The 23,146-nt window shown below is 37.5% G+C and overlaps 1 protein-coding gene across 1 annotated transcript in view; it reads left to right on the top strand.

The window, feature by feature from the left end:
* Positions 1–23,146, top strand: part of ITGB3BP (integrin subunit beta 3 binding protein) — a gene marked incomplete at its 5' end in the record, with an annotated part of 52,751 nt that overhangs the window by 19,384 nt on the left and 10,221 nt on the right. Inside the window, 2 exons of the mRNA XM_065884899.1 lie at positions 2,033–2,102; positions 22,782–22,860. Of these exons, the coding sequence (XP_065740971.1) occupies positions 2,033–2,102; positions 22,782–22,860 (149 nt within the window). The remainder of the gene's footprint in view (positions 1–2,032; positions 2,103–22,781; positions 22,861–23,146) is intronic.

Here is a 23,146-nt window from a genome sequence, read left to right as displayed (position 1 = left end):
TGTTTGGCATGGGGTGTCCAGCACTGTAGCTTGCTTGTCATTGAGTGGAGCTGGGTCTTAGTGTTGAGATGGAGATCTCTGGGAGAGCTCTCGCCGATTGATATTATGTGTGGCTGGGAGGTCTCTGGTGGTCCAATGTCCTGAACTCGGCTCTCCCACCTCGGGGCTCGGGCCTGACACCCGGCCGGAGCACCAAGACCGTGTCAGCTACATAGCTCAGAAGAAAGGGGAGAAAAAAAAGAAAGTAAGAAAAAATAATTTTTTTAATGAAATAAAATAAAGTTACTAAAATTAAAAATTTTTTTAATTATTAAAATAAGAAAGGTAATTAAGAAAAAAGAAGAGAGCAGCAAAATCAGTAAACAAATCTACCAAAGATAACAAGTGCTGAAAACTAAGATAAACATAAAAATCAGAAACTAGTCAGTCACATACAGCAAACCCCAAGTCTGTAGTTGCTTCCAAAGTCCACTGCCTCAATTTTGGGATGATTTGTTGTCTATTCAGGTATTCCACAGATGCAGGGTACATCAAGTTGATTGTGGAGATTTAATCCGCTGCTGCTGAGGCTGCTGGGAGAGATTTCCCTTTCTCTTCTTTGTTCTCACAGCTCCTGGGGTTCAGCTTTGGATTTGGCCCCGCCTCTGCATGTATGTCGCCCTCTGGCATCTGTTCTTTGCCCAGAAAGGAGGGGGTTAAAGGAGCAGCTGATTTGGAGGCTCTGGCTCACTCAGGCTGTGGGGAGGGAAGAGTACAGAATGTGTGGTGAGCCTGTGGTGGCAGAGGCCAGCATGACTCTGCAACAGCCCGAGGCATGCCATGTGTTCTCCTGGGGAAGTTGTCCCTGGATCATGGGACCCTGGCAGTGGTGGGCTGCACAGGCTCCCTGGGGCATGGGTGTGGATATTGACCTGTGCTTGCACACAGGATTCTTGGTGACTGCAGCAGCAGCGTTAGTGTTTCATGCCTGTCCCTGGTGTCCGGGCTGATAGCCGTGGCTTGCACCTGTCTCTGAAGTTCATTTAGTCAGTGCTCTGAATCTCCTCTCCTCGCGCACCCCAAAACAATGGTCTTTTGACTCTTAGGCAGTTCCAGACTTTTCCTGGACTCCCAGCTAGCTGTGGTGCACTAGCCCCCCTCAGGCTGTGTTCACACAGCCAACCCCAGTCCTCTCCCTGGGATCTGACCTCTGAAGCCGAAGCTGAAGCTCCCAGCCCCACCTGCCCTGGCGGGTGAGCAGACAAGCCTCTTGGGCTGGTGAGTGCTGTCGGCATTGATCCTCTGTGCGGGAATCTCTCTGCTTTGCCCTCTGCACCCCTGTTGCTGTGCTCTCCTCTGTGGCTCCGAAGCTTACCCCTGGCACGCCCTGTCTCCGCCAGTGAAGGGGCTTCCTAGTGTGTGGAAACTTTTCCTCTTTCACAGCTCCCTCCCAGAGGTGCAGGTCCCGTCCCTATTCTTTTGTCTCTGTTTTTTCTCTTTTCTTTTGCCCTACCCAGGTACGTGGGGAATTTCTTGCCTTTTGGGAAACTTGAGGTCTTCTGCCAGCGTTCAGTAGGTGTTCTGTAGGAGTTGTTCCACGTGTAGATGTATTTCTGATGTATTTGTGGGTAGAAAGATGATCTCCATGTCTTACTCCTCTACCATCTTGAAGGTCCCTCCTCATGAAAATATTTGATGAAAAACTAATGTATTTTAAACTAATTATATTATCAAAGTGGTTTATCTAGTTTTTCTTTTTAATATACCAAGCCCCAGTGGAAATTTTATTCAAAAGATTATTTCTTCTATATAATGTAATCATGAATAAAACATTAGGAGACTGGCAAATTAAAAAAAAAACTACCTATTGAAAAGTTATTCACAATAGTGAAAAAATTTTCTCGTAACAAATTTCAGGATACTTTTTCTTTACCTACTCTTCTTTCATTTGTCAACCCTTTTATTTTCTATTGAAAAGTTGGTGATTTAAATTCTATTTAAAATTTGACAGTTTTTGCCTTAACTTTATGTTCTTTTTATTGCACACATATAGGAAAGAGGAGAAACTGGAATCACCTCAGTATAACCGAAAGAAAGGCATCTACTATAGAAGACAATGATGAGTAAGTTTGTTGTTGCTGAAATAATATACTCGTGTGTCTTAAAAGAAAAATGTCATATTTGTTAAAGTGATGATTTAAGATAAATCATTTCTTTGCAGAAATGAATAGTTTATACCTGAGTAGAAGTATTTTTTCTTAAAGAAGTAAAATTCTTTATTTATGATGTGTTTTGCCATGTTCATATGATGGTGATATATGATACCTTTATTTTAATACCCATTTAGCCCAGTTTCCCCAGCCTATGCTTAAGAGACTAGCTTAGGGTAAAACTGAGGGAAACACCCTCTTTGGATTTACATGGATGGACAAGTAATACATTGTCTTGGAACATAATTGCTGGTTCAAGAGCTAGGAACACAGTGAAGCCAACAGAGTAAGGAATCTAGAGGAACCTAGAAGGCTTATCGGCCATCAGTTATTTTCATATTGGCCTGTCAAGGGTGCCTTGAATGAAGTCATTATGTGTAAAAAGCTACTGCCTATGTAGTCTGGGAAGAATATTTATATCTATCCACTGAGGCTGGAAAAATTGAAATAAGCAGAACAAGGGGTTCAAGTTTTAAAGTACTTCATATGTTCAGCTCATTTACCTTTCCAGCTGTATCTTCTGTGTGCCATACAATATGATGGATGGATGGGTAAAGATGAGGAAAATGAAACATCTACCCATTGGGAGCTTATGGTCTCATGTTGTAAGTTAATATATCTACTCTAACTTAGAAATGGGTTATGTTTCGAAATGTTATTTATTTATTTATTTAAATTGAAGTATAGTTGATTTACAATGTTGTGTTAGTTTCAGGTGTACAGCAAAGCAATTCAATTTTATATACATATGTGTGTGTGTGTGTGTGTATATATATATATATATATATATATGTTATTACAACCTATAGGTTATTACAAGATATTGAATATAGTTCCCTGTGCTATACAGTAGGCCCTTGTTGTTTATTTTATATTGAGTAATGTGAATCTGTTAATCCCAAACTGCTATTTTATCCCTCCCTTCCCCCCACTTTTCCCTTGGTATCCATAAGTTTGTTTTCTATGTCTGTGAGTCTGTTTCTGTTTTGTAAGCAAGTTCATTTGTAACATGTTTTTTTAGATTCCACATATAAGTGATATCATATGATATTTGTATTTCTCTGTCTGACTTACTTTACTTAGTATCATCTCTAGGTCCTTTCATGTTGCTGCAAATGGCATTATTTCATTCTTTTTATGGCTGAGTAATATCCCATTGTGTATATACACCACACCTTGTTTATCCATTCATCTGTCAATGGACATTTAGGTTGCTTTGGTGTCTTGGCTATTGTAAATAGCACTGCAATGAACATTGGGGCGCATGTATCCTTTCAAACCATGTTTTTATCTGTATATATGTCCAGGAGTGGGATTGCTAGATCATATGGTAGCTCCATTTTTAGTTTTTTAAGGAACCTCTATACTGTTCTCCATAGCATCTGTACCACTTTACATTCCCACCAACAGTGTAGGAGGGTTCCCTTTTCTCCACACCCTCTCCAGCATTTATTATTTGTAGACTTTCTGATGATGGCCATTCTGACCGGTGTGAGGTGCTTTCTCATTGTAGTTTTGATGTGCATTTCTCTAGTAATTAGTGATGTTGAGCATCTTTTCATGTGCCTCTTCGTCATCTGTATGTCTTCTTTGAAGAAATGTCTATTTAGGTCTTCTGCCCATTTTTTGATTGGGTTGTTTATTTTTTTGTTATTGAGCCACATGAGCTCTTTGCAAATTTTGGAGACTAATCCCTTGTTGGTCGCATTGTTTGCAAATATTTTCTCCCATTCTGTGGGTTGTCTTTTCGTATTGTTTATGGTTTCCTTTGCTGTGCAAAAGCTTTTAGGTTTAATTAGGTCCCATTTGTTTAATTTAGTTTTTATTACCATTACACTAGGAGTCAGCTCGAAAAAGGTACTGCTGCGATTTATGTCAAAGAGTGTTCTGCCTGTGTTTTCCTCTGTGAGTTTTATAGTATCCAGTCTTACATTTAGATCTTTAATACATTTTAGTTTTGTATATGGTGTTAGAGCATGTCCTAATTTCATCTTTTTACATGTAGTTGTTCAGTTTTCTCATCACCACTCATTGAAGAGACGGTCTTTTCTCCATTGTATATTCTTGCCTCCTTTGTTGTAGATTAATTGATCATAAGTGCGTGGGTTTATTTCTGGTCTCTCCTGTTCCATTGATCTATGTGTCTGTTTTTGTGCCAGTACTATACTGTTTTGATGACTGTAGCTTTACAGTATACCTGAAGTCAGGGAGCCTGCTTCCTCCAGTTCCATTCTTTCTTAGGATTGTTTTGGCTCTTCAGGGTCTTTTATGTTTCCATACAGATTTTTAAATTACTTGTTCTAGTTCTGTGAAAAATGCTATTGGTAATTTGATAGGGATTGCTCTGAATCTGTAGATTTCCTTGGGTAGTATGGTCATTTTAGCAATATTGAGTCTTCCAATCCAGGTGTACGGTATGTGTTTCTGTTTGTGTCATCTTCAGTTTCTTTTATCAGGGTCTTATTGTTTTTGGAGTACAGGTCTTTTTCCTCCTTTGGTAGGTTTATTCCTAGGTATTTTATTCTGTTGGATATGCTGGTAAAGGGGATTGTTTAATTTCTCTTTCATTGTTAGTATATAGAAATGCAACAAATTTCTGTATATTAATTTTGTATCCTGCAACTTTACCAATTTATTGATGAGCTCTAGTAGTTTTATGGTGGCATCTTTAGGATTTTCTAGGTATAGTATCATGTCATCTGTAAACAGTGACAGTTTTACTTCTTTTACTTCATTTCCAATTTGGATTACTTTTATTTGTTTTTCTTCTCTGATTGCTGTGGCTAGGACTTCCAAAACTATGTTGAATAAAAGTGGCAAAAGAAGGCATCCTTGTCTTGTTCCTGATCTTAGAGGAAATGCTTCCAGCTTTTCACTGTGGAGTATGATATTAGCTGTGGGTTTGTCATATGTGGCCTGTATTATGTTGAGGTATATTCCCTCTATGCCCACTTTCTGGAGAGTTTTTATCATAAATGGATGTTGAATTTTATCAAAAGCTTTTTCTGCATCTATTGAGATGATCACATGCTTTTTATTATTCATTTGTTAATGTGGTGTTTCATGTTGACTGATTTGCTGATATTGAAAAATCCTTGCATCACTGGGATAAATTCCACTTGATCATGATGTATGATCCTTTTAATGTATGACTGGATTTGGTTTGCTCATATTTTGTTGAAGATATTTACATGTGTGTATTGGCATGTAATTTTCTTTTTTTGTGATATATTTGTCTGGTTTTGGTATCAAAGTTACATTGACTTCATAGAATGAGTTCAGAAGTATTCCTTCCTCTGCAATTTTTTGAATGGTTTCAAAAGGGTCAGTTTTAACTCTTGTCCAGATGTTTGGTAGAATTTGCCTATGAAGCCATCTGATCCTGGACTTTTGTTTTTTGGTAGTTTTTAAATTACTGTTTCAATTTCAGTAGTTGTGATTGGTCTGTTCATATTTTCTATTTCTTTCTGGTTCAGTCTTGGGTCTGAGTGTTTTTTAAATCATTTGAGTGAACCTTAGAATGCATTTTCCATACAAATTGTGTTGTTATTTGTGGTTATAACCTCAAGTCAGGGCTACAAGTCTATTTTTTTCATAATGTAGGTGAAGTATAGTATTAATCAGTAGTAGTCTAGATAAAAAGACATGGAGAGTGCCACTTCGAGTACAGTAGGGACAAAGGGAAGAGTCTTCTCAAAGAGGTGTCCTTTGACAGCTTCATCTATCACCTGTACCCCTTTATCTGTTTTTATAGCTGCTTTCCCTAGCCGTACTCTTTCCAGTTCCAAATATTTTCATGTGCCCTATCCCACAGATATTTTTGTTGTCAATTACCATTCCTCCTTCCTCTAACCAAAGTTCCAATTTCCTTGGTGAAACCAATCTCAATTAGATATTAAGTGAGAAGCATTATTTTTTTGTTTAACTTATTTAATATATTTTAAAAGAGACAGTAGATGTACATAATAAGAACTCAAACTGTACAAAGGGATATATAGAAAGCAAGTGGCAAGTAACAATTTTTAAATCACATATAATCTTGTATTTGAAAGCAGTTACCTGCTAAACCAAATTAATCTCTGATACAGTTGTATGAAGTATAACAAACTTAGAAGTAAAAATAGACAGGCAATGAGAAAATATTTTTGGACAGTAGTGATACCATGTAAGCAAACCAGACTTACCTGTTGCTTTCCCCTGAATCAGCTCCACTCAAGCTATCCTAAGTTTTCATAGTGTTTTTCCCTTTTTCTTCTGAACCCATCAGTCTGCTTACAGCTTGACATTTTTTTTTAACTTTTTATTTTATATTGGAGTATAGTTGATTAACAATGTTGTGTTAGTACAACAAAGTGATTCAGTTATACATATACACAGTAGCTCCCATAGCAGTGAGCTTTCAAGTAGCAAGGGAGGAGCAAGAACCTTTGTTATGGGTCACTTAGGAATTTGCCAATATTTATTTAATTTCCCTCAATATTTGTTTCTAAAGATCCCTGTTATTTATGTATATCATTCCATGACTTGGTGTTAGAATTAATGAATTTAAGTACAAGCCAAGATATCTTACAATGTATAAAAATTATGTGTTTCTGATTGTTTTTTTCCACCCATCATAAAATTACTCAGACCTAGTCAATAGAGCTGTTTTATTAGCTTTAGTAATAAGTTCTTTATTTATTCCATTTGTTTAGATTTGTTTTATTATTTTGTAAAACCATTCCAAAGACTTGGATTTTTTAAAACCTGAAATTAAACCGAACATTTTGTATTTTTAGATCAATTTTAAATGATTATAACATTTTATGTTTTGTTTTGGCAATTGCATTAGGTTGTGGTTTTCAGAGAAACAGAACCAATAGCAAATGTACATACATATAGTAATATAATAATAACAATAAAAAATTATTACTGATGTAATAATTATTAATTAATAATGAATTATATATACAATTACCTATATAGATAGATTTATTATGAGGAATTGACTCATGCAATTATGGAGGCTAAGTCCTACCATGTACCATCAGCAAGCTGGAGATCCAGGAAAGCCTGTGGTATAATTTCAGTCCAAGACTAAAGGCCTGACGACCAGGGAAGCCAATGGTGTAAATCTCAGTTCAAGGGCAGAAGAGCAATATCCCAGCTAAAGCAGGCAGGCAGGGAACCCATCCTCCCTTCCTCTGCTTTTTCTTCTATTCAGACCCTCAGTTGATTGGATGATGCCCACCCACATTGGGGAAGGCAATTTACTGAGCCAGTATTACTAAGACGGTTGCATAGCAGTGATTTTCTAACCCCATCATTCTTTCTGTTAGCTGGCCTTTTTGAAAGTCATGAGTTCATAGTGATATAGTGTCTTTCCTTGCCTTCCCCCTTTCCATATTTGCACTCCTTTTCAAACAGTAGATCTCTGGCTTCTATTAGCAGCAGTCCATTTGCACACTTGCTTATTCCTACAGTGTACACAAAATGGTTTCAAAATTCCTGCACTGCTAAAAACAAACCTGCAAAAACATTTTTGTTTGCATTCTTTTTGGTCTTTAGTTTGAAGGTATATAGTCAAATTACTGTGTTCAGAACTACTTGGATTAGTTCTCCATATGAAGAATTAGTCAGTCATTTGAAGTAGTTAGGTTAGCTTGTTGATGTTTATATGCAATTTTGATATTTTTTTTCTCATCCTTTTTTATTTTTGTTTTTTGACTGTGTAAAACAACTGATATGGTTCCAAAAGTCAAAACTTTACAAAAAAGTATACATAGAGATATGTTACTATTCCCTGCTGCATTCCTTCTGTGTAGTCCTCTAAGTAACCAAATTAATTAGTTTCTGGTTTGCCTTTCATATGTTTATTTTTATAAAATTAAGCCGTTTCATTTATTTTATCTCATTTCTCTTCTTATACAAAGATGGCATACAATTTATATTCTTTCATACTTCGCTCTTTCCACTTACAAATACGTCCTGAAATCACTGCCTGTTAATCGACTTGACAAGTTTTAAATGTAAGGATTCTCCAGCAGGAAAATATAGTTCCATGTTTTAGGTAAATTTTTTTTTCCCAGAAAACAAGCAATTAGTGACATGTCAATAAAGCTCAATATGTCAATAAAGTTTGTTTATAAATTAAACAAACACCTACACATTAATATTTCATGTGAACTTCCATATTGTTTATTCTCTAAAAGGAAAATATATAATTCACTGCCATTGGTTTTTCTTCCTCTTTGCAAATTTTTGCTGCTGCTGGCACTGCTACAAAAAATGCAGTAATGGTGACTGTCCTTCTATAAAGTTTGTTTTCATATAATTGTAGGTTTGTCATTTTGAGAAGTAAAACATAGATCATGTGTACCCTTTTCCCACTTTCCTGACATGATAACATCTTCCAAAGCTGTAGTACAATATCAGAACCAGGAAATGATGTTGACACAATGCACCAATCTTTATTCAGTTTTCTAAATTTTACAATACATATTCATTTGTATATGTGTGTATATGTTCTATGCAATTTTATCACATATGTAGGTTCACGTATCCACCACCACAGTCAAGATACAGAATAGTCCTGTCACCACAAGGATCCCTCCTGCTGTATAAAGTGTATTTTCAATCACTGGTTTATTCTCTTATAGGCAGAAGAGTAACTTTTATTTCTATACTAATCCAAATAAGACCTTTTTAAAAGTAATGTTACACCAGAAATGGGTTTTTTTTTGTTTTTTATCTATACAATTTAATTGTGGCAAGTAACCACATTTCAGAATTCTAATTTTCTCTTTACTGTATTTTAAGTATTTAATCGAAGAGCAAGAATACTGACTTATGGATCATTTTCTGCTTAAATGAGAGTCTCTGGGGATAAGTTAGTTGAAAATGTTTATCAAAAGCTTAGGATGAAGATATAGTTATGCCTATATTCTGTAGGTGATCAAAGACTAAGAGGGAAACCAGTATTTACTTTTATTTTCAACTGTTTAAAATTCTTGAAAGGAAAGAATGAAAACTGTCCTCCAAACATCAGTAACAGGACAACCATGGTCACTTTCCCCACTGGTGTTCAATATTTTACTGAAAATTCTAGCCAGAGCAATTAGATAAGAAAAAGAATGAAAAGGCATCCAACTGGAAAAGAAGAAATAAAACTATCTCTATTTGCAGATGACATGATCCTATAGAGAGAGACTCGCAAAGAATGCACAAGAAACTGCTAGTATTAATAAACAAATTCAGCAAAATTACAGGGTATTTGATCAACACACAAAAATCAATTGTGTTTCTATACACCTGCAGTAAACAATTTGAAAAGGAAATGAAGGAGGCAATTCTATTTACAGTAGCATTTAAAAGAATAAAATACCTAGGAATAAGTTTAACCAAAGAGGTGAAAGACTTGTACACTGGAAACTGCAAAGTATTGCTGAGAGAAATTAAAGAAGACCTAAATAAATGGAAAGACAGCCTGTGTTCATGGGCAGAAGATTTAATTTGTTAAGATGTCAATACCTCTACCCAAAGTGATCTACAGATTCAGTGTAATGCCTATCAAAATTCTACACCATGTACAAAAATTATTCAGTCATAAAAAGCAACGAGGTTCTGATACATGCTACAAACACAATAAACCTTGAAAGCATATTGTAAGTGAAATAAGCCAAATGCAAAAGGACAAACATTATATAATTCCAATTATATGCACTATCTAGAATAGACAACTTCAAAGAGACAGAAAGTAGATCAGAGATTACCAGAGGCTAAGGGTTATTGCTTAATGTTACAGAGTTTCTGTTTGTGGTAATAGAATAGTTTTGAAAATAGGTAGTAGTGATGGTTGTACGATGTTGTGAATGTAACTAGTACCACTGAATTGTACACTTTAAAATGGTGAAAATGGCAAATCTTATATATATTTTGCCACAATAAGAAAAAAAATTTTCCATTTAAAACCAGCTACAGGGACTACTTGAATATGCATTGTCTGGCAAGAAAGCAGAGTAGAAGGATGTGAACTCACGCCTTCTTACAAAAACATCAAAATCACAACTAACTGCTGAACAACCATCAACAAAAAATGCTGGAACCTACCAAAAAAGATACCGTACATCCAAAGACAAAGAATATGCCACAACAAGGTGGTAGGAAGGGCACAATCACGATAAAATCAAATTCTAAACCTTCCTGGTGGGCGACCCACAAACTGGAAAATAATTATACTACAGAAGTTCTCCCACAGGAGTGGAAGTCCTGAGCCCCACGTCAGGCTTCCCAGCCTGGGGGTCTGGCAACGGGAGGAGAATCTGGCTTTGAAGACCAGTGGGTTTTGATCGCAGGAATTCCACAGGACTGGAGGAAACAGAAATTCCACTCTTGGAGGGCACACACAAGGTCTCATGCACCAGGAGCCAGGGAAAAAAAGCAGTAACCTCATAAGAGACTGGGCCAGACCTACCTACTAGTGTTGGAGTGTCTCCCGCCAAGGCGGGGGGTGGCTCTAGCTCACTGCAGGGACAAAGACACTGGCAGCAGCAGTTCTGGCAAGTACTTATTACCGTGTGCCCTCCTGGAGGTCACCATTTCCTCCCCAAGACCTAGCCCCACCCAACAGCCCATAGGTTCTAGTGCTGGGACATACTAGGCCATACAACCAACAGGGCAGGAACGTAGCCCCACCCGCCAGCAGTCAGGCTGCTTAAAGTCTTCCTGAGCACGGCCCTGCCCACAAGAGTGCAAGAACCAATAAACCTACCTAAGGAGACAAAAGACATGTAGTCTGAAAGCTATAAGAAGCTGATGAAAGAAATCAAAGGTGGCATAAACAGATGGAAATATATACCACGTACTTGGATTGGAAGAATCGATATTGTCAAAATGATTATACTATCCAAGGCAATCTACATATTCAGTGCAATCCCTATCAAATTACCAATAGCATTTTTCACAGAACTAGAACCAAAAAATCTTAAAATTTGTATGGAGACACAAAAGACCCTGAATAGCCAAAGCAATCTTTTTTTTTTTTTTTTTTTTTTTTTGCAGTACGTGGGCCTCTCACTGTTGTGGCCTCTCCCGTTGTGGAGCACAGGCTCCGGACGCGCAGGCCCAGCGGCCATGGCTCACGGGCCCAGCCGCTCCGTGGCATGTGGGATCCTCCCGGACTGGGGCACGAACCCGCGCCCCTCGCATCAGCAGGCGGACTCTCAACCACTGCACCACCAGGGAAGCCCCAAAGCAATCTTGAGAAAGAAAAACAGAGCTGGAGGAATCAGTCTCCCAGACTTCAGACTATACTACAAAGGTACAGTCATCAAAGCAGTATAGTACTAGCACAAAAACAGAAATATAGGTCAATGGAACAGGATAGAAAGCCCAGAAATAAACCACACACCTATAGTCGATTAATCTATGACAGAGGAGGCAGAACTATACAATGGAGGAAAGATAGTCTCTTCAATAAATGGTGCTGGGAAAACTGGACAGCAACATATAAAAAAATGAAATTAGGACATTCTCCAACACCATATATAAAAATAAACTCAAAACGGATTAAAGACCTAAATGTAAGACTGGGTACTATAAAACTCTTAGAGGAAAACATAGGCAGAACACTCTTTGACATAAATTGCAGCAATATCTTTTTTGAGCTGACTCCTAGCGTAATGGAAATAAAAACTAAAATAAACAAATGGGACCTAATTAAACCTAAAAGCTTTTGCACAGCAAAGGAAACCATAAACAATACGAAAAGACAACCCACAGAGTGGGAGAAAATATTTGCAAACAATGCGACCAACAAGGGATTAGTCTCCAAAATTTGCAAAGAGCTCATGTGGCTCAATAACAAGAAAACAAACAGCCCAATCATAAAATGGGCAGAAGACCTAAATAGACATTTCTTCAAAGAAGACATACAGATGACCAAGAGACACATGAAAAGATGCTCAACATCGCTAAATACTAGAGGAATGCACATCAAAACTACAATGAGAAATCACCTCACACTGGTCAGAATGGCCATCATCAGAAAGTCTACAAATAATAAATGCTGGAGAGGGTGTGGAGAAAAGGGACCCTCCTACACTGTTGGTGGGAATGTAAAGTGGTACAGCTGCTATGGAGAACAGTATAGAGGTTCCTTAAAAAACTAAAAATAGAGCTACCATATGATCTAGCAATCCCGCTCCTGGGCATATATCCAGAGAAAAACATGGCTTGAAAGGATACATGGGCCCCAATGTTCATTGCAGTGCTATTTACAGTAGCCAAGCCATGGAAGCAACCTAAATGTCCATTGACAGATGAATGGATAAAGTAGGTGTGGTACATATATACAATGGAATATTACTCAGCCATTAAAAAGAATGAAATAATGCCATTTGCAGCAACATGGTTGGACCTGGAGATTATCATACTAAGTGAAGTAAGTCAGACAGAGAAAGACAAGTATCATATGAAATTGCTGATATGCAGAAACTAAAAAAAAATGATACAAATGAACTTATTTATAAAACAGAAACAGACTCACAGACCTAGAGAGAGAACTTATGGTTACCAGGGCAGAAGGGTAGGAGGGAGGGATAGATTGGGAATTTGAGACTGACGTGTACACACTGCTATATTTAAAATGGATAAACTTGGTCAGCTAATCTGTGACAGAGGAGGCAAGGCTATACAATGGAGAAAAGACAGTCTCTTCAGTAAGTGGTGCTGGGAAAACTGGACAGCTACATGCAAAAGAACGAAATTAGAACACTCCCTAACACCATACACAAAAATAAACTCAAAATGGATTAGAGAACTAAATGTAAGACCGGACACTATAAAACTCTTAGAGGAAAATATAGGAAGAACACTCTTTGACATAAGTCACAGCAAGATATTTTTGGATCCACCTCCTAGAGTAATGGAAATAAAAACAAAAATAAACAAATGGGACCTAATGAAACTTCAAAGCTTTTGCACAGCAAAGGAAACCGTAAACAAGACGAAAAGACAGCCCTCAGAATGGGAGAAAATATTTGCAATCGAATCAATGGACAAAGGATTAATCTTCAAAATATATAAACAGCTCATGCAGCTCAATATTAAAAAAACAAACAACCCAATCCAAAAATGGGCAGAAGACCTAAATAGACATTTCTCCAAAGAAGACAGCACATGAAAAGCTGCTCAACATCACTAATTATTAGAGAAATGCAAATCAAAACTACAGTGAGGGGCTTCCCTGGTGGCACAGTGGTTGAGAGTCCACCTGCTGATGCAGGGGACACGGGTTCGTGCCCTGGTCCAGGAGGATCCCATGTGCCACAGAGCGGCTGGGCCCATGAGCCATGGCCGCTGAGCCTGCGTGTCCAGAGCCTGTGCTCCGCAACGGGAGAGGCCACAGCAGTCAGAGGCCCACGTACCAAAAAAAAAAAATCAATAGTGAGGTAGGCTTCCCTGGTGGTGCAATGGTTAAGAATCCACCTGCCAATGCAGGGGACATGGGTTTGAGCCCTAGTCTGGGAAGATTCCACATGCTACGGAGCAACTAAGCCCAGGCGCCACAACTCCTGAGCCTGCACTCTAGAGCCCGCGAGCCACAACTACTGAAGGCCACACGCCTAGAGCCTGTGCTCCGCAACAAGAGAAGTCACCACAGTGAGAAGCCCGTGCATGGCAACAGAGTAGCCCCTGCTCGCAGCAACTAGAGAAAACCCACGCACAGCAACAAAGACCCAAAGCAGCCAAAAATAAATTAAATAAATAAATAAATTTATAAAAAACAAACAAACAAAACTACAATGAGGTATCACCTCACACCAGTTGGAACGGGCATCATCAGAAAATCTACAAACAACAAATGCTGGAGAGGGTGTGGAGAAAAGGGAACCATCTTGCACTGTTGGTGGGAATGTAAATTGATACAGCCACTATGAAGAACAGTATGGAGGTTCCTTAAAAAACTAAAAATAGAATGACCATATGACCCAGCAATCCCACTACTGGGCATATACCCAGAGAAAACCATAATTCAAAAAGACACATGCACCCCAATGTTTATTGCAGCACTGTTTACAATAGCCAGGTCGTGGAAGCAACCTAAATGCCCACTGACGGACGAATGGATAAAGATGATGTGGTACATATATACAAGGGAATATTACTCAGCCATAAAAAGGAACGAAATTGGGTCATTTGTTGCGACGTGGTTGGATCTAGAGACCGTCATACAGAGTGAAGTAAGTCAGAAAGAGAAAAACAAATATCGTATATTAGCACATATATGTGGAACCTAGAAAAATGGTACAGGTGAATTGGCTTGCAAGGCAGAAATTGAGACACAGATGTAGAGAACAAACATATGGACACCAAGGGGGGAAAGTGGTGGGGGTGGGGGTGGGGGTGTGATGAATTGGGCGATTGGGATTGACATGTATACACTGATGTGTATAAAATGGATAACTAATAAGAACCTGCTGTATAAAAATATAAATAAAATTTAAAAATTTTTTTAAAAATAAAATGAGGGCTTCCCTGGTGGCGCAGTGGTTGAGAGTCAGCCTGCCGATGCAGGGGACACAGGTTCGTGCCCCAGTCCGGGAAAATCTCACATGCCGCGGAGCGGCTGGGCCCGTGAGCCATGGCCGCTGAGCCTGAGCGTCTGGAGCCTGTGCTCCGCAACGGGACAGGCCACAACAGTGAGAGGCCCGCATACCGCAAAAAAAATAAATAAATAAATAAAAAATAAATAAAATGAAATAGATAACCCACCAGGACCTACTGTATAGCACAGGGAACTCTGCTCAGTATTCTGTAATAACCTAAATGGGAAAAGAATTTGAAAAAGAATAGATGCATGTGTATGTATAACTGAATCACTTTGCTGTAAACCTGAAACTAACACAACATTGTTAATCAACTATACTCCAAAATAAAATTTAAAAAGAGAAAAACAGCTACACGAACAGCTAAAGAAAACCTTCCTGAGAAAGCTTTTGCGAATATAATGGAATAAATAGACCTAAATACAGAAAAAAATTCTTTTGACAAGAAATGTCCAGTTTTTTATATTGTCCAGATTTTTTATTTAACCAGTCTTTCTTCAGAGAAAAATGCCATTAATTAATTTTGATGTGCATAAGAATCTCCTGGAAAAACGTATTTCTAGGCCCCATCTAGTGATATTCTTGATTAGTAGATCTTGAATGCAGCCTAGTTTTTAAAAAGTTGTATCTTTACCAGTCTCACCAAGGAATTTTGATGCCAGTGGTGAGTTATGCTTTGGGAAATATTATTATAAACATAGGTCAGAAACACCTCAGTTCAGCATCTTTTCATATGCCAGTTGGACATCTGTGTCTTCTTTGAAAAAATGTCTATTCAGCTTCTCTGCTCATTTTTTAATCAGTTTTTTTGTTGTTGTTGAGTTATATGCGTTCTTTATATATTTTGGATATTAACCCCTTATTGAATATATGATTTGCAAATATCTTCTCACATTCAGTAGGTTGCATTTTCATTTTGTTGATGGTTTCCTTTGGTGTGCAGAAGCTTTTTAGTTTGATGTAGTCCCATTGCTGTATTTTGCTTTTGTTTCCCTTGCCGGAGAAGATATATCTAGAAAGATATTGCTAAGACTGATGTCAAAAGAGTATACTGTCTAATACACAGTTGGTGGGAATGTAAATTGGTGTAGCCACTTTGGAAAACAGTATGGCGATTCCTCAGAAAATTAAGAATAGGACTACCATAGGATCCAGTTATCCCATTTCTGAGTATTTAACCAAAGAATACAAAAATACTAGTTCAAAAAACTATATGCACCCTTATGTTCATTACAGCATTATTTTACAGTAGCCAAGCTATAGAAATAACTTAAGTGCCCATCAGTGGATTAATGGATAAAGAAGATGTGGCATAGCATATATATATATACAATGGAATACTACTCAGCCATAAAATAAAAAGGTGAAGTCTTGCCATTTGTGATAACATGGATGGACCTTGAGGGTATATGGTAAGTGAAATATGTCAGAGAAAGACAAATACAACATGATTTCACTCGTATGTGGAATATAAAAAACAGAGAAACAAAAAACCAGAATAAATGAACTAAACAAAACAAATATGTAGATACAGAGAACAGAGTAGTGGTTACCAGAAGGGAGGGGACAGAGGGAGGGCAAAATGGATAAAGGGAATCAACTGTATGGTGACAGATGGAAACTAAATTTTTGGTGGTAAGCACACTGTAGTGTATACAGAAGTGGAAGTATAAGGTTGTACACATGAAACATATAATTTTATAAACCAATATTACCTCAAAATAAAGAGAAAAAAAAAACACCTGGGTTCAAGTCCTGACTCTGCTCCTTATTGTGTACCCTTGTATAATTAAATAATTTGTTTGTGCTTCAGTTTCCATACCAATAAAATGGAGATAATATTTACCACAGAGAGTTGTTTTTTTGTTGTTGTTCTTTTAATTTATTTACTTTTATTTATTTATTTTTGGCTGTGTTGGGTCTTCGTTGCTACGCGTGGGCTTTCTCTAGTTACGGTGAGCAGGGGCTACTCTTCGTTGCAGTTTGCGGGCTTCTCATTGCAGTGGCTTCTCTTGTTGCGGAGCATGGGCTCTAGGCGTGCCGGCTTCAGTAGTTGTGGCTTGTGGACTCTATAGTTGTGGCTCGCGGGCTCTGGAGCACAGGCTCAGTAGTTGTGGTGCACGGGCTTAGTTGCTCCGCGGCATGTGGGAACTTCCCGGACCAGAGTTTGAACCCGTGTCCCCTGCATTGGCAGGCGGATTCTTAACCACTGCACCACCAGGGAAGTCCCCAGAGAGTTGTTTAAAAGATTAAACAGGATACAGCTTGTAAAGTAATAAATACAATGCCTTGTATTTGGAAAGAGCTCAAAAAATGTTAGCAATATATTTCATTTTTATAATCCAGCTATCATCATCCAAAATAATTTAGATTAATAGAGTTAGGTAAGTAGAGGTTCAGTGATGGATTAACCTTTTTCTGTATAAGACATTTTTTTAACATCTTTATTGGAGTATAATTGCTTTACAATGGTGTGTTAGTTTCTGCTTTATAACAAAGTGAATCAGCTATACATATATCCCCACATCTCCTCCCTCTGTGTCTCCCTCCCACCCTCCCTATCCCACCCCTCTAGGTGGTCACAAAGCACCCACCTGATCTCCCTGTGCTATGCAGCTGCTTCCCACTAGTTATCTATTTTACATTTGGTAGTATATATATAATATTGTGAGAATGAAGAAAAACTTGTTCATTAAACTTATTGTGGTAATCGTTTCATTATGTAGGAAGGTCAAATCATTATGCTGTACACCTTATACTTAAATAGTGCTGCATGTCAGTTATATCTCAATAAAATTGAAAGAAAAAATAAATTTTATAAAAACAAAATCTTGAGGATTTTATCCCTGTTATGTACATGCAGCTCTCAGGTTTCTTGAGATTTTATAAAAATACAGTCTCTTATGGGTAGTGATTTTCAGATAAGTTTTTAGTAATGGAATTAATTAAGAGTTCACTTGTGGCCTTTGAGAGTATAGTGTTAGTAGAGAAGTAAGGCAGAAATCTGAATATTTGAATTTAATTTCAGGATGGAGGAAGTGGAGATTGATCTAGACCATTATTTTGAGCAATGGTTTATAAAAGAGAGAATATTCATTAAGTAAAAGGAGAGTTAAAAGCATCAGGGGCCCAGCAAAATCATATATGTACTTGTAATATTGACCATCAGTAGTGCTGTAAGTTTTCTCTAGCACTCACAGCTTGGGCCAGGAATGAAGAAAACAAATAGGTAGGAAATCCAGGATTACGTATTAGACACCCATGTGTGTGGCAGAAGGTTAAGGGACTGAGAAAATTTTCTTTTTCTTCAAGTTTTTTCCAGCTTAATTGAAGTATAATTGGCAAATAGAATATATATATTTAAAGTGTATAACGTGATGATTTGATATATGTATACATTGTGAAATAATTATGACAGTAAGGTTGATTAACATATTTACCATCTCACATAGTTACCTTGTTTTCTTGGTGGTGAGAATGCTTAAGATTACTCTTCTTATCAATTTGAAGTATACAATATAGTATTTTTAACTATAGCTACCATGCTGTACATGAGATCCCCAGAACTTATTCATCTTATAAATGAAGACTTGTACACTTTGACCCCACCCAGCTTTCTCAGTGATGTAACAAACATGAACTATGAAGTCTATGATTAGAAGGACATAAAAGAAAGAAAAAAATAAAAGATGAGCATATTTCACTTGGATCTAGGAATGGATGTTTAATGGACTAGGTCTTTTTTATTTTATTCATTGATCCATCAAATAATATCTACCATACTACAGACACCATGCTAGGTAACTTGGTTTACAACGTAAACAGGTAGAGCCTGTCCTTGCCTTCATGGAACTTACAGTCTGGTGAGGAAGACAGATGCCAAACAATTGGAAGTTACAGAAAGGGGGAAATCAGGATCTTTAAAGACCATGATGGCTTTTAGACGTTTCTCCTCTTCTCTCACTACACCCACAGTGCCTGCACAGTTAATACAGTAGGCACCATGAGTCGCATGCTAGGGAATCTTGAAGACATTAGTGGGCTCCTTTCCTATCTCCTTTGCCTCCCTTCTTCCACATCTAGAATGGCATAGCAACAGCTGACTTAATGCTTGCTAACCACCTGTATCAGCAATTTTTAGTCAGACCCACCAATTTAACGATAGTTTCTCCTTATTCTTTTAGTTCTCCCCTCAGAATATATCTGAGGAACTTTATGGAGAAAAGGAAAATGATGAAGCTAAATTTGAAGGTAAGAATGGAAAATAATTGAAAGCAGTCAAGATGGGAAAAAAACAATTGGAGCAGAATGATAGTTTTGAAAGTTACATTACATATGACTTGCTTGAAACTGAAGAAATTTCTGTGGAAGAAATTTAAAGTATAATTAATGGATACATCCCTCAATGGATTTTATGTGGTCAAAGCATCTAATTTCAGTTGTTCTTCAGAATACTAAGACTTCCTCTTTGGGGAAAATGAGAGAACTCTGAATTTCACAGTGAGACTTTTCTAGGCAAATTGGAAAAGGCACCGAAAACCCTGAATTTTTGGCATGTGGCTTTCTCAAGAGAAAAAGAGATATTCATAGTGAACATACCATAAGTATCTGCCCTGACGTAAAGCAGTCTGGCAAAGACATGTCAAAACGTGAACAACTTTCTGTTGTGCGGGAGCAACTGGATCATAGTTTCTTTTTAAAAGTATCTTAGAGGACTAACCCAGACACTTTAAAAATACCCATTGGTAAAAAAAGATGATGCTGGACTTTTACTCTACTGACAAACAAAAAAAGATTCATTCAAGGAGGACCAAGATTTCAGATTTCTCAAGTTGTACTACAGTGGTCTTTGGCCATAACATAGGATGTGATCAAATCTTATAAGGATGCCATGAAGCTGGCAGCAGTCACTAGATATCGGGATGCAGTACCCATCAACATCTGCGTAGCTTGCAATGGTCATTATAAGATGAAGGATTTGAGCCAATTTAGTCCAGCCAGAGGTAAATCTGTTTAAGAAAGGAGTAGTGTTCTATAAAATCTGAATGGCACCTACTGATGACACTTTCACTCACCAACTTGAAAGAGGGAGCAACAATAACTTGGAAATTTTGTAACAAATGTATTCTGCAGGCAGGAATAAAAGATTGTTGGTTTTCAGAAATAAGTAAATTAGTGAAGGGACATCGAGATGATATTAAAGCAAACAGTGATGCTGTCTTAAGGCAACAAAGTACAGTTTGAACCATCCACTGAAAATATAGAAAATGCTATTAGCAGCAATAAAAATCCAGTCTCCAGCACAAATGGGATTAAATATAAAAATTGCCATTTTGTCTAGGATGAAGACAGTGGCAACCATTCTTCTCCCAAAAGCTGCTCAGCAAGTAGTTTATCTCCAAAGATTATGAAGCCTTGTCCACTGAGTCAGAAGATGTAGAAATGGAGAACACACTTCCTGAATTTCTCAAAATTTAACAGTTGGATGACAGTTTTAAAACCATTCTGTGAATTTGGTTGTAACCGAGATGGGAAAAGGAGTTGATTTCACCTAGGAAGAAGTAAAAGGAGGAGGAGGAGGAAAGGAAAGGAAATTAAAATAAAAATTACAAGAGTGATGGAGTGTCCACTACTCTACTTGGTCCTGCAGTGGAGGCAAGTTTCCCTGCAAAAGTAGCTTAGGCATGTGAAGAATATCTTGATAGTCAGAGAATTGATACTCAGTCCAAAAACTCCAAGGTTACAAACAGTTTGCTTAGCTGCTGGATAACTATCTTAACTTGGGAGAGAGATTTACTAATAGGATTGTTGGGGATGCTACATAGCACAGCTCCTGGGGGCACCATTCACATCTTACTCTATCTGAACAGAGCTCCTTTGAGTCATTCAAGATGGCAATCCTGCAGGACTCAACGCTTCTCACACAATTCCCTCAGGGTAGACAGGGAACAGCATCAGTTCCTTAAGGTATGATAAGACAGTGTGGAGAGGCTCTGCCCCTCCAATCCTCCCAGGAAAGGGATGCAAGGAAAAAAGCCCCTAGGACTCCTCCTCATAGCAGAGTAGCTTAATTGCCTCAGCTTTGCACTTCTGAAGCACTTAGTAGGCTTACGTATAATATAGGGGAAGCTGGAGGTTCCCAGCCCTGGGTGGGAGTCACTTAAGTCGTCTTGCTCCTTCAGGCTTTTGGAACTCAATTGGAGGAGCTGGAATCCTTTTATGATACTCTGTCACAAACTGAGGTTCCAGTGGTGAGCAGTTGAGGCCTCAGACAGATAGATGACTTCTAATTTAAAATGCATAATAATAAAGGAAAAATTTTAAAGAAAGAATATGACCTGTAATTCCACTATCCTCACATAATTTTTAGCTTTTGCATAATGCTTTCTCTCCATTCCTTGTTGTATACTTATATATTTTACTTAGTTGAAACATACTGTTCAGGGACTTCCCTGGTGGCACAGTGGTTAAGAATCCACCTTCCAATGCAGGGGACATGGGTTCAAACCCTTGGCCAGGAAGATCCCACATGCCACACAGCAACTAAGCCCGTGCACCACAACTACTGAGCCTGCGCTCTAGAGCCTGCGAGCCACAACTACTGAGCCCTCATGCCACAACTACTGAAGCCTGCGCCCCTAGAGCCCGTGCTTCGCAACAAGAGAAGCCACTGCAATGAGAAGCCCGCGCACCGTAACGAAGAGCAGCCCCCGCTCGCCACAACTAGAGAAAGCCCATGTGCAGCAACAAAGACCCAATGCAGCAAAAAATTAATTAATTAAAAAAAGAAAAACATACTGTTCATATTCATTGTGTATGTACATTTAACATCACATTTGTCTTATTTTTTAATAGCACACAAATGTTAATGGATAACACTGATGTGATTTTGAAAAGCATTTAAAGAGAATATCTAGTTTCTCTCATAAAATCGGTAGTATAGATTTGTGCTCTCCGAAACAGTAGTCACTAGCCAGCCACACATGGCTAATGAGCATTTGAAATGTGACTATTCTGAAATGAGCTGTGCTATGCGTGTAAAGTATACACTGAATTTTGAAAAAAAAAAAGTAAGTATAAAATATCTCGAATAATTTTTATACTGATTACATGTTGAAATGGTAATACTTTGGATATATTGAGTTAAATATATCATTAAAATTAAGTTCACCTATTTCTTTTTACTTCTTTTAATGTGGCTACTAGAAAAATTTTAATTACATATGTGGCTTGCATTATATTTTTGTTAGACTGCACTGGTATAGATAATCATACATATAGATTATCTCATATCATTATCTATGAGATCTTAAAATCGAAAAAGAAACTAAAATTGCAGCCATAAGGAAATGGTTAAATCATCTTTGGTGTATTCGCTAGGTACAATATTGTGCAGCTTTTAAAACTATAGACACATGAATATGTGTGTGTTTGTGTGTGTGTAATGTTATATTAAGGCAAGAAAGTGTGGTATAAAGTTATAAAAATATTTTTAAAACCTAAGATTTTTCCAGAATGCTAATATGCTAACTAGAGATATGTTTAGAAGGAAGGTAGGATTACAAAGTGAACTTTTCTTTGTTTTCAAATTTAAAAGAGTGCCTTTGTGTCTTTGTCACATTGAGATATATTAAAGCTAAAAAACTTGGTTTTTTATTAAAGAAGATCACTGGGTGACACTGATTCATAGGCTTAGATCTAGGTAAATAAGGAGATGGTGATGTATTAGTTTTCTCAAAGTGGTATGGGGGAGAAAGGACAAGCCAGCTATATCTTCTCTCCCACTGCAAAGTGGGAATGAGAAAGTGAAACACCAAAGGACAGGATGGTTGGTAAAATATACTGTTTGTAAAGGAATGAAAGCATGAAGGAGAAGCATTTACATCTTTTACCACTTTGAAAAATATAAAGAAAAGGATTAGAAAACTGAATCAAAGATGCTTTCAAAAGAATTAAAGCTCTGAAAGTGCCTGATCTTGCTGAATATTTTTTTCTTCATTCATAGATTCATGGTGTTGCTATCTAAAGTTGAGAAATCATCAGACGAATTCATGGAAATAATGCAAAATTTAAGTAATATACAGGTTTGCTTTTTTTGGCATATAATTTTTCATATTCTATTACCCTATTTGAAAAAGAATAGGAGAATCCAATCCCAGAAAGAACTTACAGGGGATACGTTCGATTTACTTTTCATGGGAACTTCTTTTCATATATGAACATTAATTAACCATAATATTTTAGTAATATCTGGCTTCTTCACATTTAAAAGTAAATTTATTAATTATATTTAGTCTTTTTTAGTTAATGAATTGTTTTTATTCAGGTATTTTAAGGCTTGCAATAGTTAACCTAACAGAAAAAGTTAAA

Source organism: Phocoena phocoena, chromosome 1 (assembly GCF_963924675.1).
Source record: "Phocoena phocoena chromosome 1, mPhoPho1.1, whole genome shotgun sequence".
Classification (NCBI taxonomy): Eukaryota; Metazoa; Chordata; class Mammalia; order Artiodactyla; family Phocoenidae; genus Phocoena; species Phocoena phocoena.
Note: the sequence above shows the minus strand (reverse complement) of the source record. Positions and strands in the feature narration are given on the sequence as shown.